Below are 19,315 nucleotides of genomic sequence, written 5' to 3'. Positions count from 1 at the left end.
AGGGGCAAATAATCAATAGATGATGTATTATCATTCAACACAATGGCTTCAACACTAAGTGGACTTAAATTGATCTTACAAGAAAAGTCAATTCGGTCATCAGTAGGATCAACTAGTGTATCCACACTCACAACAAATACATCATCAACAAGAGGCAAAGAATCAATAGACTCACAAATAGGTAAGCTACTACTCACACTTAATGGGCTACTAGTCACACAATTATCATTCACATGCACAAAAGTGTAAGAGTTAGCTATTTTACCTTGAAGTTCTTGAGTAGATTCTTCTTTGCCGTGGTGTGAAGGTTTCCCACATGCTTCGGCAGCAACTTTTCCTTGGCCTTGTGCTCCTCCGCTTTCTATGTTAGTACCTACACAAATGTCCTTATAGTTAGCACGGTTTGGTAGCAACCCCCTTACTTCACTCCACACAACCTCTCATTTTTCCACTCTTGGATTGCCACCTTTATACCCTTACTCCTCTCAATCTTTTGTCTCTCATAATCATTCAGCTTGGAGTAAGTATCACATCTCCTTGCGGTTTGGGAAGAATTGAGGTAAAGAGATAATTCCCCAATGGTCCATTACAACCTTAGGCCAATTTAGAGCATTTGGAACTCTATGTTGTGCAAACCAATCGGCACCCAAGCATACATGACCTGGTGTTAAGGGGAAGATATCACACCACACCTCCTCATAGTATTCAAATTGGGTGAAGACAATCCTCACTCTCTTGGTAACCTTATACCCATCCAAGGAATATGGAACAAGTAAAGGTTCTCGAATTAACCCTAAATAGTCAACCATTGGTGGCATGATGTAGTTCTTATGGCACCAATCATCTAGCACAAGGAGGCAACCCGGTACCCCATAAATGCTTACTTTTCCAGAGTGAACACTTCTCCTAGGATCAACATTGTAGAGTTTAGGACAATCCATGGGCATATGAGTACCCCTAGGCCTTGGAGATGTATTCTCCCTTCTTCTCATGGGACAACCTACACTATAGCTAGTATACCCATTCACACCACTTCGATCTTGATAAAATGTACTACAAGGTGAAGAATATGAATCCTCATGCTCCACGCGTGCACTCTCACCATGAATCTCATAAGTTTTGCGAAGGAAGGGATTATAACTTACACCAATTCTAGGTTCGGATTTGGAAGTGTAAGACTCCTCACATACACCAACTTCATCATAAGAACTATCACAAGGCCCTACATCATCTCCATATTCACCATAAGAACTAGGAACTTCATTTACCTTATTTTCTCCCTCAAAACCATAACTCTCAATTCTGCCCATGTCTTGATCATGGCTATATTCATAGCCCCCATAATATCCAACATCATCGTAGCCATAAAATCCCTCACTACAATCATAGTCTCCTATGTTGTAGTCACAAAAGCCCGAGGCTACCAAGATATGTTCCCTTTATATCACCTTGTACCTACAAAATGAAAAAAACAAGATTAGTAGTAAAAGCTCCTCACCAACACTCATATACACTCACCTTTGTGATCCTCACAATTAGAGCGACGAATATTAAAAGTTGCTTATACTCCGATAGTCAATAAGGTGTCAATCACTACTTAGCAACCGGAATATATTCTTGTTTGATCGACTCAAGACGCAAAATAAAATCTACTTAGGAACTTGAAACAAAGAAATTCAACGAATCAGCATGAGAAAAGCGCACAAAGAACGAAAATACAAAGAAAACGGACTCAAACAACTAATTCACAACTAAGTAGATGATTACTAGTTGTTAATTAGTTTTAGAATCAAGAAATGAAACAAAAGAAACAAAGAAAAGAAACTTAGAACCTAAATTTGAGCTTCAAGGTATTTTGGAATTTGATGATGTGCCACTTTGATGACGTGGCAGCGTTGGTCAAAATGGGTCAATGATTTGGAGTTAACTTGTTTCCAATTTAAAATTCAACAATCTTCTTCTTGATAGTGTGGTAATTGGTTTTGGTGAAGAAAACACAAAGAATGGACCCTTTTTCAAGCTCAAAAGTGTTTGAATTTGTTGTGGTCCCCCCTTGTACTTTCCCTTGTCCTCTTCTTTGAGAATATTCCTTTTTTTTATGCTTTTGGACTCTTTCTTCCTTTGGAAGACTTGGAATATGCTTGGAATATTCTTTGTACAAACAAGGACCACACTCTATTTCTTCTTCTTTTTGGATCAAACCACCACTTTTTGAATGTTATTCTTCAACAACATATGAAGAACATGAAGAACACCAAGAACATTAAAAAATGGAACCTAACCCAAATTACTCCAAATTGAATGATTTTTGAATATTCAAGCACACTTTGAACTCCCAAACACCAATATCACGTTTTCAAGCCACAAATCTCACAAAAACCCTTCCAATTTCGAGATCCACCTTTCAAGTTTCTTCAGCTTCAAGTTCAACAATGGTGGATGGCTCAAAACAACTCGAAAATAGCTCAAATTCAAGATCTAGACTCCTATAGTGTTAGAGAACACAAATCTAACACTAAAAACACAAGAAAAACACAAAATCAAAAATTCAAATTTTGACCTAGGGTCAAAAATGAGAATAGTACTTTATGGGGATTTGTTTATTTTTGACACTTCTTTTTATGTGATTTTTCAATTTCTAGATTCTAATAGTTTTAAGGAACAATAATCTAACACTAGAAACACCAAAAGACACAAAAATCTAGGACCTAAAATTTTGTCCTAGGAATAAAAACGGGATAACAACTTTTTTTTTTGCAATTTTCAGATTTGACTTTTTTTGTGAGATTTTCTTAATAAGGACACTAAAATCAAGATTTAGGGATGTTGGAACAACTCTAAATAAGGCTTTGATACCAAATGATAGAAGAATGACCTAAAGAGATGAAAACTAAAAGAAACAAGATAACAAATGCAATAAAGTAAGATAGCTTGACATACGAGATTACAAGAAAAAGGAACCAAACTGTGTATCAAATTATAAGACACCTAAGACCCGCCATAACAGCACCAAACTCTTACGGTGACCGCTAAGGGAATCAACTCCGCCTTACAACCACCGTTTCTAAGCAAAGATCAATAATGGCTTTTCCAAGCCCTACACTACACTCTCAAAGATAGAAAAAGAAGACTTTCAATGTCTTTCAAATATCCATAATCAACTAAAGAGCAAATGACCTAATAGAAGACTATTTATAGGCTAGTTTATTACATAGCAAAATAGCTAAAATACCCTTAATGAAAGGGGTGGTCATGGAGTGTCTTTCCAACAAGTGTAATTCCCAAAATACCCTTAATAAAGGGTTCTTCTTCAATGCTCCAAAACCAAGAGGTCATGCTTCAACACTTGTGGACTCGGGTTGGCATCAAAGGTAAGCCCCCACACAATCTTTCACACACAGATTTGCTTTATGTCATGCTCAAAAAGGGTCTTTCATGCATGTTCTTGTGTCCTCGAGGTGACCAAGTCTTGAGTCTTTATGCATTGGCCTCCAATGATGTCTTCAAAAGCATAGATGACCATTTGGCTTGTATCATGTGTTTAAGCTTTTTGTATTACTAATACATAGAAAATGATGTATATTACTAATACACACCTCAATACACAATAGAGTGAATAATTAATATAATCATTAATTATACATAAGCAAAAAATTATACCAAACAAGATACTAATAACACACATTAATTAATACATACATTACTTTTTTCAATACGCTCTACCAAACGACCCTTAATGACAAGGAGGATGCGAAGTCTGTAGCTACTCCTTATACAACTATAATTCACGAATATCATGTAGTTATTCATGATTCTACTACTACAAGTTTCGAGGATAAGCAAGAAAACAAGGCTAATGGAAACATCTTATATGATTTTCACCATCATAAGAAAGAAAACATGGTTAATGGAATAATTATAGAGGCACATCAAGGCACGCGTTATTGTCCTGGATGCATTTTTAGCATTGAAGGCTCTCTCATGAGGATCCACGTGTTGTATTTGTAATCATAAAATCAAAATCTAGACCAAGGATAGTGTAAATTAATGTACATTTTTATCCTAAAATTATAATCTCTTCTATTATCTACTAATATAAGTGATGTAACTAACAGCTGCCACAAATTTAGTGTAATGGGAAAAGTCATCTCGAATTATACACAAAAAGTCATTTCACACTCAAACTGATATGGTGATCTATTACACCTCTAATCTTGTTTAAAATGAAATTATTTTCACCTTAAAAGGTGACGCGGCAGAGAAGATGTATTCACCTTTCTAAGGTGCATGAAAAGAAGAGAAAAAAATCTTAAAATGACATAATTACATACGTGTCACTATTTCATTTGTCATTATATCATTAAGTACTCCTAATATTCTTCTTAATATATACAATTCGATTAATGATCTTTTAATAGAAAAAAATGTTAATAAAATTAAATTTTCTTATTATTCATTTTTTATATGTGGATTCCGTCTTCTTTAAAATTTTTGCTCATTTTATGTTGGGTTCTTCTTCAATGAAGTAGTCTTCTCAGAAAATCTCCATGGAAGCATCTTTAACTTTTTCCATTGAAGCTTTTAAAGAGGAACTTTAAGGAAGAAATTTAAAATGGTGAAGCTTCCATTGGAAAGTTGATTATTCTTTTTGATAAAGTCCATAATTGTTTGATTCAAAATCAATGAAAAATTCAGTTGGAGAAGACCAACATAAAAAATTTCTAAGGAAATGCAGGACTCTGACAAAAATCTCATGATATCTGTGTATAAAATTTATCAAAAATTCATCGAAGAAGAGGATTACTTTCTCTTCGCCTTCTTCATTCTTATCGGAGCATCATCACAACCATCACAATGTCATTTCAGTCTCAAGTAATCAACAATATACTTAATTATTTTTACACACAAGGAATACTAATAAAATGTTTGATTTTAATCTTGAGTTATCAAGATTTTTGAAGAATTTTAGTATTTGATCCATTTGCTTCACCGGCAATAATAATATTATCACCGTCTATCGAAATTTTACCGCAACTTTTATACTCAACATATGTTTTACCATTGTTTGTTTCACTCTTTGAATTTCTCTTTTTCCTTCAATTTATCAATGATGTAAAAGGAAGAAGAAGAGATTTAAAAGAGGAAGAGCCCAAAAGAAATGAGAGATGAAGTTTCAATTTTGGTTCGTATTGATGCTCTTCAAATTGAGTTTTTTCTTTGGCCATTCATATTCTACCCGAATGGATCGGATAGGATGACATATTCGGGTTGGGTCAAATTAGAACTGGGTTAAATTAGTTGGGTCGGGTTAGGCTTATTTAAGGGTCCTTTAATTAAATAGAAAAATTAACTTAAACACGCGGCATCACCACAAGGCGAGTGAAGTACACTCCACTCATTAAACTTAGACATGGGTGTCACGGGGAGGTAATATTTTTACTTTTATATATTATAGGTGTGTAATAGATCATTATGATAGTTTGAGTGTGATCTAGACTTTTCGTGTATAGTTTAAGGTGGAAACTATGACTTTTCTCTCAGTGTAATTTTACAAATAAGTTTGAGAAGACAAACATATATGTATATGCTATCACTATCTTGGAAGGTAAGTTAATTGTTTCTGATAGACACTTCGCTAGAGAAAAACATATCAAAACGTATTAAGAAAAATGAGAGTGGAGAAATCATGACAAAATTTTATGTTTCACTACTTACTAATTTTCTACCATGATTCACATGCTCTACAATTTCCTATCTAAAATCATGTTTGATAAGTTACATCTGCGTCATGTCTTGTCTATAAGTTTAAAGGTTGAAGTTTTGGATTTTGGTCATTGTGGAAATACTTCAACCTTAAGTCTTATTCTCTTCATTTCAATTTATTTATTTGATTTTTTAAATTTATTTTTAGAAAGTCCTTTTTTTGTCAATTCTTAATTTTAATATTGCACATGACATGTGTAAGACGATAAAAATTTAAAGAACTTTTTGTTTTACCATCCAAAAATTTAAGATAAAAGATAATATTTCGTGTCAAGTCGAAATTAGAAAATTAAATTAAAATAGAGGGAATAACTATTTTTTATAAATAATTTTAAATCTTAACCAAATATAAATTATTATTCTAAACTAATAAAATTAATTATTCAGACACAAATTACTGCTCTCTCATATCTAAAAATACTTTTTATTTTTAATAAACAGATTTTGCAAAGTTTTATCATTATAGCTTCGTTTTTACAGAGCCCCCCTCTCTCTCCTTCTCTTTCTGCAGCACAGTAACGCGTGCCTTCACGCGCCTCTAACAGCCAGATCAAAATGACATCGGTTTGTTCATCGTTCTCGGAATCTCCACCTAGGTTTTTGTACTTTCTCTCTCTAAGAACTCTAAAACCCTTTTCTCTCTCTTCAATCAAATCCATTTAGTAGCGATAAATTTTCCAATAGAAAGTATTATTGGAAGGAGAAAAACGGATCGAGAATGTTGGAGAAGACAAAGAAACGGAAATCCTTTGTTACTGAAGAAGATATGTCCACTCTCTTACAAAGGTACTCCCTTCTTCCCTTCATTTTTACTTGTCACGTTTGGACTTGACATCCTCGATTAATATAATAATGATTGACATGACATATAACTATTTGATGTTTGTTACTCTCCAATCAGTTACGTTTTGACTTGACATACAAACAATGCTTTATATGTTATTTTACCACATCATCCCTCTATTAATTGATATTTAGTACTCTCTCCCTTTATTTTTACTTGTCAGATTTGGGACTGACATACTCATTGAGAAAACAATGATTGACGTGGCTATTTATTCACATTATCTCTATTAGTTGATGTTTAGTACTTCGTCCGTTCATTTTTACTTGTCACGTTTGGAACTGACACACTCGTTAAGAAAACAATGATTGATGTGGCTATTTAATCACGTTATCTCTATTAATTGATGTTTAGTCCTCTCTCCGATCATTTTTACCTACACATTGGACCTGACACACTTGTTAAGAAAACAATGATTGACATGGCTATTTAATCACGTTATCTCTATTAATTGATGTTTAGTACTTCGTCCGTTCATTTTTACTAGTCACGTTTGGACCTGACACTCTCGTTAAGAAAACAGTGATTGATGTGGCTATTTAATCACGTTATCCCTATTAATTGATGTTTAGTATTTCGTTTGTTCATTTTTATATGTCGCACTTGGACTTAGCATACCCATTAAGAAAACAATGATTGACGTGACTATTTTATCGTACTACCCATGTTAATTGATGTTGAGAATTAGGTCTTGAAAAACGCTTTGGAGAGTAATTAATTAATGCTAAGGGCCTCGTTTGGTCGGGAACAAGTTTTTCCTAGGATTAGTTGTTCTGGGATTGTTATTCCACCTTCATTGTGAGATAAAGGTAACACTACAATCCCCGGATAACCTATCTTGGGATAAGTCATCCAGAGATTTTGTTCCAACCAAACAAGGAATAAGTCATTCCTTATCCCTCAAGTCAAACGAGCCCTAAGGGTAAAACATGGAAAACAATAAGGGGTCGTTTGGTTGGGAACACCTTATTCCAGAATTAATTATCTCGAGATTAGTTATCCTGGGATTAGTTATCCCACCCACAATATGGGATAAACCTAACACTACAATCTCAGGATAAGTTATCCTATGCATTTAATCCCAACAAAATATGGAATAAACTCATCCTAAAATTAATCTCGATATTAGTTATCGTTTATCCTTTCTGCCAAATGAGCACCAATTGTTTTTTTTGTGATACTTCTTTTGTTCACTTTTACTTGTCACATTTAGATTTGGTAAGCTCATTAAGAAAACAATGATTGACATGACTATTTTACCATATTACTCCGATTAATTCATGTTTCATATTAGGTCTTGAACAATGATTTGGAGAATAAGTAATTAACCCTAAGGGTAGAACATGAAAAACAATAATTGTCTTTTTCTTGATATGTTAAAAGTGAAGAGTAAAAGTGAAAATTTATTTTTCGAATAGCGGACTAGTAAAAATGAACTGAAGGATTTTTACGTAAACGGGTTTGAATTGGGTTATTGAAAAATTGGATCTTTTTTTGTTGATTATTGAAGGTATCCAGCAACAACAGTGCTGGGAATGTTGCAAGAGGTGGGACAAGTAGCTGATGAAAAAATTGATTGGGATGCATTGGTGAGGAAGAGTACTACTGGGATAACTAATGCAAGAGAGTATCAAATGCTATGGCGGCATTTGGCTTATCGTCATGTTTTGCTTGATAAATTAGAAGATTGGGCTGAACCTTTGGTAAGTCAATCGCCAAAATGTTTCATATTGCTTGGCCCTTGTTGAGCTGACACACCCTTTAAATTTAATTATAGGTATCTTTTAGTAAACCAACCTTATTAATGATCTTTAGAACTCTAAATTTGACTACTATTGTCTCCGTTTCATATTACTTGACCCCTAATATACCCCTTAAGAAAGCTTTAGTTAGAGGTATATTTTACTAAACTAACCTTATTAATGATGTTTTCGAACCTTAAATTGGACTACTATTGCTTACTTTATGTAGTTATTTAATATCAAGGGGTAGTATAAAAAAAATTAATAAAACTCTCTTGATTTGCTTAAAGGGACAAGTAGAATGAAACATTTATTTTTGATTTAGAGGCCAACTAAAATGAAATGGAGGGATTAGTTAGTCGTTCTTTTGTTTGAACTGAGAAGGTCCAAATAGAGAGTAATGAATAGAAGTGATTCACATAGCTGAACTAGGTAGTTTGAGATGAAGTAGCTTGCACTTATTGTTTTGTATAATAATCTTTTTGAATGAAAGTGATATTTTGAGATAGAATGGCAAAAAAATATATACTATATTGATGATCAGAAAGTTAAATAAAAGTAAAAAGCACAGCTTGTGGATGATCCAAAAGTTAAGCAAAAATACAAAGCTCTAAGCTTTACTAAGTAATGTTTCTTTCCTCTCCAAAGCATCCACATAAATGCTAGGTATGTGAATTGCTTATTGTTATGCATAATCTAAGTTAATTTTGATAAATTTTGGGAATGTTATGGTTGTTACTATGGATTAGATGTTTATCATATGTTGCTAGGTTTTCAGTCTATAAATGTGGAATTGCGTTTTAGCTTGTACCGTGCTGAACTTTGGAACTGGTGAGGATGTCTGGATAGAGCATTTCCAGCTTGCTATCTGTCCCTCTGTTACTTTATTAGTTGTGTGGCTTCTTAGTTTTATATTTTGTTAGAAAAGCATGTATATTTGTCTCTGTGTAAATGAAGTTTAAAGGATGTATTCATTTTCAAGCTTCACCCTTTCTCTTGGGGTTTAATTGTGTGAGCATTGTTCGTATATTACTAGGCTTGGTGTTATACATATGTGAATTACTTTGTTTACATTGTACCCATGAGGATCTCTTTTTTGGTGGTGTTGTGTACCCAACAAGTGGCATCGAGAAAACAGTTTTTCGGTCCCTAATTAGTGTTTTTTCTTTTCTTTTTCGTCATCTTCGTTTGAATCATTAAGTGGCAGTAATTTTAGAGGCATGTATTGATTGCTGATGTATGGTGGTCAAGTTCTGTTATTTGCTGTGAGATGAAAGATCCATGATTTTAAGTTTCATGATTTTATTTGTTGATCTTTTACTTTTTGATGACAGGATGATGACAGTGATTTGGAATATGAGTTGGAAGCTTTTCCTGCTGTAAGCAGTGAAGCTTCAGCAGAAGCTGCAGCATGTGTGAAGGTAAGTCAAACAACTTCCCCAGAGTGGTAATTTCCTTACCCAAACACCGTAGTCGGTGCATAAATGTTTGGCTGAACTGCTTGCTTCTTTCTTTTGCACTCAGTTTATGTTTCATTTAACCAATTGTGTCGTTTGGGGGAATCTTGGGTTTGGACAGGTACTAATTGCTTCTGGGGTTCCAAATGATGCCAATATGTTAAATGGTTCAACTGTTGAGGCTCCGTTGACTATAAATATACCAAATGGCCAAACATCTAGAACTGGTATGGATAATTCATTCCAAGGTACCTCTATGCATGGGACAAATATTACAGTCCCAGTTGCAGTGCAAAAACAGCCACTGTCAACTATGGCTGCTGAGGGATTGGATACCCATGGGCCAGCTTGTACCAACGTGCATCCTCGACGAAAGCGTAAACCATGGTCAACAGCAGAAGACATGGAACTCATTGCTGCGGTCCAAAAATGCGGCGAAGGAAACTGGGCAAACATATTGAAAGGGGATTTTAAGGGAGACAGAACAGCTTCCCAGCTCTCTCAGGTTTTCCTTTGTATATGATTAATATATCTCTGTCTTTATCAAAATATGATTAATATATCTATACTGATTAAAAAAATGTTTATTTATATCTATACATATTCTCCAGTTTTTTGAACAGGAAAAGTATTCTCCAGTTTTAGTTATCCTCGAGTTAGTAAATGCTTTTAACCTTGTCCTTAATAAGGGTTAGCAGAAACATGGTGCTATTTAGAATTGTATTTTGGAACTGTCTGTCAACTTTGATGAGTAGAAAAAGTGTTGTTAGAGAAAGTACTCTATCTTTAATTGCTTAATAGTCTTTTACTTGGAGGTAGAAGACTTATAGCGTGTTTGGCCAAGCTTTTGGGAGAAAATAAATGCTTCTAAGCAGTTGCAAAAGCTGTTTTTCAGAAGCTAAAAGAAGTAGCTTTTCTCAAAGTACTTTTTTGAAAAGCACTTTTAAAAAACTAGGCCAAATACTAACTGCTGCTTAAAAGTGTTTTTTAAATTTATTGGCCAAAAACGAAGTGCTTCTCACCTTAAATACCTTTTTGAAAAGCACTTTTAACAAAGGTATTTTTCAAAATAAGCTGATTTTAGAATCTTGGCCAAATAGGCTATTAATTTTTTTGGGTTTTGTGGTTTGCAGCTCGCTAAATTAATCTCATCCAAAATCATACCCTTTTGCTCCAAGAAGTAACAAAACAACAAAATAAATCATCGTCCAACTCAGTTAATTGATTAGTTATAGATTGCAGTTTGTAAAAAAGACAGCCTATATCCAGGATATCTAACTAGAGTTTGCTTCATTATGAATCTATTGATTGAGATGCAGAAGGGAGACCCCTTATCTGTTTGAGAAAATAGAATACTGATTCTGCCTTCTAGTGCCTCACAAATGATCGGAGAATTTTGAAGGAATAAAAAGAAATAAAACTAAATGAAAATTGAGTGGATTCCCCCCCTTGTCAAATAATAAGATGGTCCTAAGGAACATAGAAACGTATCCTTTGTGTGCGTCTCCTCAATCTTGAACAGTTGGTGTGTTTACCTCATCTTGGATTAGGTAACTATCGACTGATGTCTGGAAAATTTTCAAAATTTGATTGTTTGGGAATATATTGTTTTCCATTAAGATTGACTTCGTTATTCAAGTATTAGGTTTTGATTATTTTAAAAATGGCAAGGTATGGTTGGACCAATAACAAGTTTTTATTAACAAGTCACATTTGGATAGGAGTATCTGGATGGATCTTCAAGTCCTCCATAGAGACTTTTTGTGTGATTACATGGTTAATCTCTTCAAATTTATTTCTTCCTTCTCAAAAAAAAAAAAAGGCAGGGTATGCTGCGATGTCCTTTTGGCAGATGTACAATGCATTTGGTAGGGAGTTCAAGGGTTGCATGCCTAAGGTGCTTTCTTTCTAATGATACTTTTCTTTTTAGTCCGTCCCCAAAACTCTATTAAGTAATTGAAACATATTAACTTTAAAGTTCCCCTTAATGAAATGATTTATAGCCACACAAATGTTGTTTCATTTAAACCATAATTTCAAAAGTCTGTCTTTCTTTCTTAAACTTTGTGCCGAGTCAAATGGTGTCACTAAAATTGGGTGGGAGCTTATTTTAAGGAAGAGGGATGGTGTACTTGACCAAAGAACGATTCAATCATTTAGGGTCACTATTTCTCGATAGTCCCAGGTTGTGATGGTATAGTTATCCTCTCATCTATGTGGTGTGAGATTACGGGCAAATTTCAAGAAATTTGTGTCAGGTTAATGGTATAAATGGAAAAGTTTTTACTTCTGATGTAGGACTGTTACATACTTAAGAGGATAACTTTTCCTCATTTTAACTCCTCATTATCTAGTGAAACTTTTTCTTTTTTCTTTTTAGAATGGTAACAACGTTCTATTCATCAGCACCCAAAACAGGCTGGTATCAAATATTTTTATTTACAAGTACAAACCCCTGTAATTCTAACAAAAATTCTGCATCATCTAGAAGTTGTATTTTACACCAAAAATAAAGAAGCGAAATGCATTTGCTCTTGATTTTGGGTTGGGCTGCTCTTGCCTTCGAAACATCTTGCATTCTTCTCCTTCCAAATTGTCCACAAGCTGGAACAATCTTCCGTCATGTCTTGTGACATGTTATCTGAAACAGCCTTTCTACCTCATCTCTGATGTAGTGGTATGGACTGAGTACACTCTACCCTCCTTAGACTCTCCTTTGTGGGATTACACTGGGTATGTTGTTGTTGTTCTTCCCCTTTCTTGACTATATCACTGTTTCTCGATAGACAGCTATATCCACTTATCTGTGTAGTATGAGGTTATGGGCCTATTTTCAAGAAATTTTTGTGTCAGTTTTTAATGGTATATATGGGAAACTTGTACTTATTCTGATGTAGGACTGTACATTCCTTAGAGATAATTTTCCATCCTTTTGAATCTAATGAAACTTCTTTACTGAGTCCCTGCTACTAATTTTAACCAAAATCATTGTCTGAAATCTTATCTCCCATTAATAGTATCACTTTTTTTATGTCTTTTTTTGGGGAGAATGGTAACAGTTAAAATGTGGTCAATACTTGCTTTATGATTTTTCATCAGCTTCTGCATTTTCTTTCTATTGAAAGGAGAAAATTGCCTATACACAAGTCCATTTTATGAAACTATTGAACATGTACAATGAAATTATTTTGTTGAGTACGCCATACAAGTAAATTCATGGTGTTCCGTTGGACAGAGAGCCTTTCTCTATGAGTACAATACAATGATTTGGTTTAACTTGTTATAAACAATGTGGTAGGGCAACTATTAGAATGGTTATGCCCTCTGCATTTATTATCAGAGGTAAGCTCTTATGGTGCCATTTGGACATATTATTTGCAAATGTTGAAACAATACTTGCAAATCAATGTTTGTTTGTGAATTGGTCATTATTCCAACTTGAACTTCAAATAGAGACCTTGAAGTTGAAATAATCATCTAACCAAATTATTTCCAAATTCTACCCATTGGGGGGTTCTTTCTTTCTTCCTTTCTTTCTTTTGTTTTTTAAGGGAAGATTTCTCCTTGTATGTTTTGCAATTTATAATTCAACCCAACATTATTACCTATACCTTTCTCTTGTTTGCTTTTTTCCTCTTTCTAGAGGAGTTGGGCTAGAGTGAAAGGGTTGTAATATTCATAAGGAATATATTTCAAGGCCTGATAAAAATGCCGATGTTTAAACAGTCAAAGTTGGTTTTCGGTAACAAAGTGTGATAAAGTCTGGGAACTTTTGATAGTTGCTAGAAAATATAGGGTATCAGTCCCATGACCGCCGCCTTACAATTGTTAGGTCAATTTCAGTAATAGTTCTGAGGCTGCATATGCCATGGGATAATATAGGGTTGCCGCCTATGTTAAAAAAAATGTATGGAGGATAGACACCTTCCTTGTGCAAGGACAACTAAAGTACAGTGTGAAACTATCTGTATATGAATATTGCCAGAAATTAGAATAAAATATTTCGCTTTTTTATTCTATTAGATGGTAGAATTGAATGGGATTTTGTTTTGAACATCTTTGTTTCACGTAGGTGAGTCTTTTTTAGTAGATGAAGCATCAGGTGTTTCTAGCTCGTAATCATTCAATCAAGCAGATACCCAAAATTTTACCTAAAAAAAGATTGTCCCTCAATTCAATTCCTTTTTCTTTAGAAAAGGTCGATAATTCTCTTTCCCTACTCTGCGGTCTGCTTAATCATTTTATCTGCCAACAGGACACTTCCAAGTATACAATTAAGGTTAATCCTTTTATGAAATTTTGGTGTATTCCTTATACGACAGTTAGTTTCCCGTATAAAACTCAGCATTACAATACATTCTCGTATAACTAATACACTGTTTGGTAGTAACCTCCGCATAAGTTATGCCAATATTTAATTCCAAATGCTAAATGTTGTATTGCCGATGCTTATATAACTTCTATGGGAACATGATTGAATGTGGGATAAGAATACATATATTAGCGATACACTGATAAGAGTAGTAGATAGTTTCCCGTTTATCGATCAACACACGTTTGTCAGTCACTGCATAACAACCAATACTTTATTATTCATGTAAACAAACCTTGTTTTATACAATCCTTGTATTATATTCTTGCATGACTAAACTCTAAATCAAAAGACCCCGTAGTACACGAAAAGTAAATAACTTGCTCTATGATTCTCTTCAAGTAACACCAGGAATATAAACAAACAAGATTTTCATAGATGCACCAAAGAATTTCTAAAACTAAAGACACACAAGTCAGTTTTTGTTGATGGCGCTGAATCTTCGATGGATACAGTGATCAGTGTGGGGTACAGCCAGGGTTCAAATCAATGTCAGCTACAGTTTTTAAGGATGTGATAGTAGTTGGGCATTTCAATGAGGAATTGGAGATCCAGAGCATGGGATTTTACCCCTTCGAATTTCTGTGTGGATAATTTGAAGAGAAAAGAAAAGAGTTTTTCTATTTGAAGGATTGAAAATGATTCGTAGATATGGGGGCTTGTCTTCGATTTTTCTCATCACTAGAACAATTTATTATTATCTTATTCAAAAGAAAATACACATAATTTTAAGTAGATAGTTATTGCGCATATTTAAACATATGATGCTTCGACCAATATCAGTGAGTTTTCAGGTCACCAAATGAAGTATTGTTAAAAATGCGCTTGAGATACACTTAAGCTCTAAAATTTGGTGCAGAATGAGTCCGGGCTTCACCTCATTTAGGTCACACTTGCACCAAAGCTCAAAGAAATGACGTTATAAATTATGTCATTGGTTATAAAATTACCCATTAAAAGAAAATGATGTTATTGGTTATTAAAAAAAAATAAAAGGAAAATGACGTTATTAGGAATAGGAAACGAGGAATTTAGTATAAGAAAGCTTGTCATCAAATCTAAGAGGCTAAAACTGCCATGACTTATTTTGCATATTTCACTTAATTGTAATTTTTCAATTCCTTCATGTATAATAATTGTTTTTGGTGTGTTAGTTATTTTTTCTTGCATTCTCCTTCTCAAAAGTTATTTTTTCTTGCATTCTATGTGTAAGCTTCTCTTCATCTGCGGAGTTATTATTAAAATGTGTGCTTTAATTGTGTTCTACGCTTAAAAGCCTCAATGGAACTTGGAGCATTTGGCAGTTTTCACCATTGACAGAACTGGTGAGATCTTTAGGCTGCTAGATCCACCATTTCAAAGTGTTAACAAGATTCGGTACGCAATCATTTATTAACAATTTTGGTGACATTGATGTAAATGGCTAATGGACGAAACTAGATCTGTATCCATATCTAAGTATTGTATGTCTTCATTGAAAAAAAAAGTATTGTTTCTTTGTATCTTTCAACCCAGCGATTTATTTGTCCTGAAGAGAATACTCCCAGTGATATTCATGTCAAATCGATATTTGGAAAGAGATAATGGATGTCCGTTGTTTTTTAGTATGGTTAGAATGTCTGGGTTTTTCCCAGGTTTCCTGGGTTCAAATCCCGGCAACGGAATGAGATGCAAAAGTGTGTATTGGTGTTATCTAGCTCGGACTAGATGTGAAAAATAAATAAGAGAAGTTGTAAATATTGTCTGTTATCAACTATCATTTTTCATTTTAAATTTACTATGAGATTGTGAATGTTTCTTTGTACAGAGGTGGGCCATTATTAGAAAGCGACAGGGGGCCATGGCCGGGAATGGCTCACAACTTTCAGAGGCTCAGCTGGCAGCACGTCGCGCAATGTCCATTGCACTTAATATGCCTATGGGAGATAACTTGAAAGCAGTTGGTCCAATTGGCGCTGGGGGTAATTCACTCAACCCTGTATGATGTAAACATATTTGTTTCCAGTACTGTGGAAAGGAGGAGGGTAGTCATTGTTGTGATGCTGTCTAGGACTCTGCATTGGGTGTATCACGTGGCTGATAGGATCCTCTGATAACCTAAATGTATGTTGTCCTTCATGGCATCTGCAGTTTCTCTGCAAAGGCGGTAATTGATGATTCAACTGTTCAATAGTTGATAAGATTCCACTATTATCCTATATTCCAATTAATAATGTCTGCACACAAAATACCTATAAAAAATATCTCATGTTAATATCGGAGAAGTAGAATTTCCAGCAGATTAGGAGCAATATCTCTTTCAGCATGATGCTAGGTTATTTGAATGGGTGTTGAGAACATGATCTCTTTCCTTGCTATTCTCGAGTATCAGAGGTTAACCATCCTTTCTTGCTGCAGTTCTAACTCAGATTATTGTGTTGTTTCAGTGGGGCCAAATTCAGGTGGTGGACCTAGCACCTCTTCTCATCCTGTTACTGCCGACTTTGCATCTGGTGGTGCACAGTCCCAACATCAACAAGACCTGTCATCTTCAAAACCTCGGGTAGTACCCCAAAAGCCGACACCAAAGCCTACTACAAGCTCAGATTCAATGGTCAAAGTTGCTGCTGCAGCTGCAGGGGCCTGCATTGCTACCTCTACGAATTCTGCCCCACTGCTGAAGGTAGCACAACCTAAAGCTGCCCTCCAAATACCTGGAGGTGATCCTACAGTCAAATCATGTGCTCTAGGCACTACAAATGGCTTGCCCAGTAATGTGCACTTTATTCGTACTGGACTGGTGTCCCATTCCGCTGGACCACCAGCTTCACGACCTGGAACTCAGAAGGCGTTGGGCCACTCTTTGAAACCTGCATCACCCACAGTTCAACCTAAACTAGCTTGTAACTCATCCAGACCAAATGCTTTAGCTGAACCCAATGCCCCAACATGTGCTCCAGCTGCTGAGCTTAAAGTAAAGCAAGTTCTCCAAAAAGTTCAACAAGATCAAACTCCTCCATCAGCCAACCCGGTGATGAAGAAAGCCGATGAACTAAAAGAGTACACAATAGAGGATCGAGAACCTGTTACTGCTAATGCTTCAGGTGTTCAGGTTCAAGAAAAGTTAATTAGTTTGCCAAGTCGGGAGATAGCCAGCAATGATATAAGTGATTCCAATAAAGCACCAGCTAGAACTGAGAATGGCAGTGCTAATGGAGGTGATCCCAGTAAGGAACCGGCTAAAACTGAGAATGGAAAAAGTAAAATGGAGTGACTACGGTTGGACCAACTTTGTATGTAAAGTTCAGAGTTCACGTTTGATAATTTTTATACCCTTGGGTAATCCTGCTTTCTTTTGCCTTTTAATGTAAATGTGTAGGTTTCTCACGGTGCATTGTCTGTAATTAGGTGACAAATTACAATTTTTTGATATTCCTTTGTCAATCTTTACGTGTTATTATTTTGTAACTCGATATCTATCTGCAAGTGGTGCAATCTGTGTTGAAGAGTACTACTACACTGACTAATTTTTTCTTCTCTATTGCCTGGGACTACCTGCGAATGGGCAAATTTTGTCATATTTAGTCCAAAGTAGTTAAACTGTGCGTGTTAGTTTTCTGGTGTTTTTATCTTTTTACATGTTGCCAATTCACTTCTCTATTTTCGAAACCCCCCCCCCCCCACACACACACTGCGGGCCTTCTTTTTTTTTGAATTTAGAAAGGTAAAATGAAAAGTTGGCAAATGGGATGAGCTTCTTTCATTGAGATCTCTGTTTAGAGTTTTCGTGTTTGAGCTTTTCTTTCATTGAGATCTATGTTCAGAGTTCTCGGGTTAGAGCTTGGGAGTAGAGTCACCTTTGGGAGGGAGGAATGCCTTACCCGTAAAGTGGGATTTTTTGCCGCGAATTCAAATTAATCGAGCTCCAAAAGGAGTATAGGACAACGAATGGAAACCAAAAAGAAAAACAAGCATAATGGATAAAGAACAGTTTTTCCAGCCATTTTTGGATCATTTTCTTACTTTCTTCTCTTCTTTTGTAATATGTGTAACTATAACTACCATTTTTGTGTCACTGGTGCTCCTTTGTTTTTTGTTTTTTTTTTTGAAAAACCCCCTTTATTGTTTTTTCTCTCTCGCTCTCCCTCTCTTTTAAAAAAATAAAATAAATTTTTGTTCTGTTTATAGCAGCAAAAGGACAGTTCTTTTTCGTGGCATGGCTATCATTTTCTCAAGGTAATGAGAAGGGTTCAGTGATGTCTTGTTGAAAATTGAAGAATAAAGAGAATGAATAAAATCTATAGAAAACTCATGTTTATACTGCGTTTTATGTAACCTCAATTACTAAAATTTGAATTTGGAAAGATATATCTTTTTCAAATTTCACTGAGCTTTTGACATATCACATATACGCGCGGTGCTAATCTAAGAAAGGAGGATATTTGAAAAAAGCAAATAAGAATCCCACCATTTCATTCTTTGATAACAAGAAATGCAGAATATCTCTATTTTTCTTGGATTGTTTACAAATTACACCTTTGTCACAAAATGACAAAGGGATCTCTTCATTAGCGTAAAAAACGGCAGTCTGTTCCATTAAGCTCCACTATGCCTGGAATTCAGGGAAGGCTGGACGGTCTCTTCATTAGTGTATCTGCACATAAAGGTGGTGGATTTGTGGTCAACAGAAGCTTCTGTGAACCAAATTCCCACGTCATAGTCCTGAAGTTTTTGTCAAGCATTTTGCAAAACTTTTTCATAGAACAAACATGTGCCTGCCACACTTCATATGATGTGTTTGCGTCACTGAACCAAAGGCCTAGGAGCAACTGCTGCCGCAACAACAACGTACCTAGAGTAGTTCCTCAGAGTGGGGTCTAGAGAGGGTAGAGTGTACACAAACCTTACCCCTACCTTAGAGATAGGGAGACTGTTTCTAACAGACCCCCGGCTCAAGGAAAAACAGTGAGTCTAGGAAAAGAAGTAAACGTATAACATGGCATGCCGAACCATAACCTGGAGGCAACCGCATTGCCTTAAATATCCAAGTACAAATTTTCATTTGCAAAAGGGGTAACACAAGTTTAGTAACATTAAATAGTAGAGGCATTTGTTCTTTCTAATAACAATTGAACTTCCCAAATATTTTCAGTGCAAG

General features: G+C 35.1%; 1 protein-coding gene across 1 annotated transcript; it reads left to right on the top strand.

Moving 5' to 3' along the window:
* Window positions 1-6,203: 6,203 nt before the first annotated feature.
* On the top strand, window positions 6,204-17,630 carry LOC107850435. Its single transcript, XM_016694955.2, has 6 exons — window positions 6,204-6,549; window positions 8,118-8,310; window positions 9,684-9,770; window positions 9,928-10,311; window positions 15,986-16,139; window positions 16,605-17,630. The coding sequence occupies exons 1-6, from the start codon at window positions 6,482-6,484 to the stop codon at window positions 17,429-17,431; spliced, it is 1,713 nt and encodes a 570-aa protein (XP_016550441.1). The 5' UTR covers window positions 6,204-6,481; the 3' UTR covers window positions 17,432-17,630.
* The last annotated feature ends 1,685 nt before the right edge of the window (window positions 17,631-19,315 follow it).

The sequence above is a fragment of the Capsicum annuum genome, chromosome 12, assembly GCF_002878395.1.
Source record: "Capsicum annuum cultivar UCD-10X-F1 chromosome 12, UCD10Xv1.1, whole genome shotgun sequence".
In the NCBI taxonomy this organism is placed as follows: domain Eukaryota; kingdom Viridiplantae; phylum Streptophyta; class Magnoliopsida; order Solanales; family Solanaceae; genus Capsicum; species Capsicum annuum.
The sequence above is the reverse complement of the archived record's forward strand: the minus strand, read 5'-3'. Positions and strand labels throughout refer to the sequence as shown.

Bases quoted from the DNA above. Each gene is read 5' to 3' on its own strand.
- LOC107850435 (XM_016694955.2), top strand. From the start codon at position 6,482: ATGTTGGAGAAGACAAAGAAACGGAAATCCTTTGTTACTGAAGAAGAT. The intron at 9,771-9,927 runs GTAAGTCAAACA...GGGTTTGGACAG, and splicing joins AAGCTGCAGCATGTGTGAAG to GTACTAATTGCTTCTGGGGT. The intron at 16,140-16,604 runs GTAATTCACTCA...GTGTTGTTTCAG, and splicing joins TGGTCCAATTGGCGCTGGGG to TGGGGCCAAATTCAGGTGGT.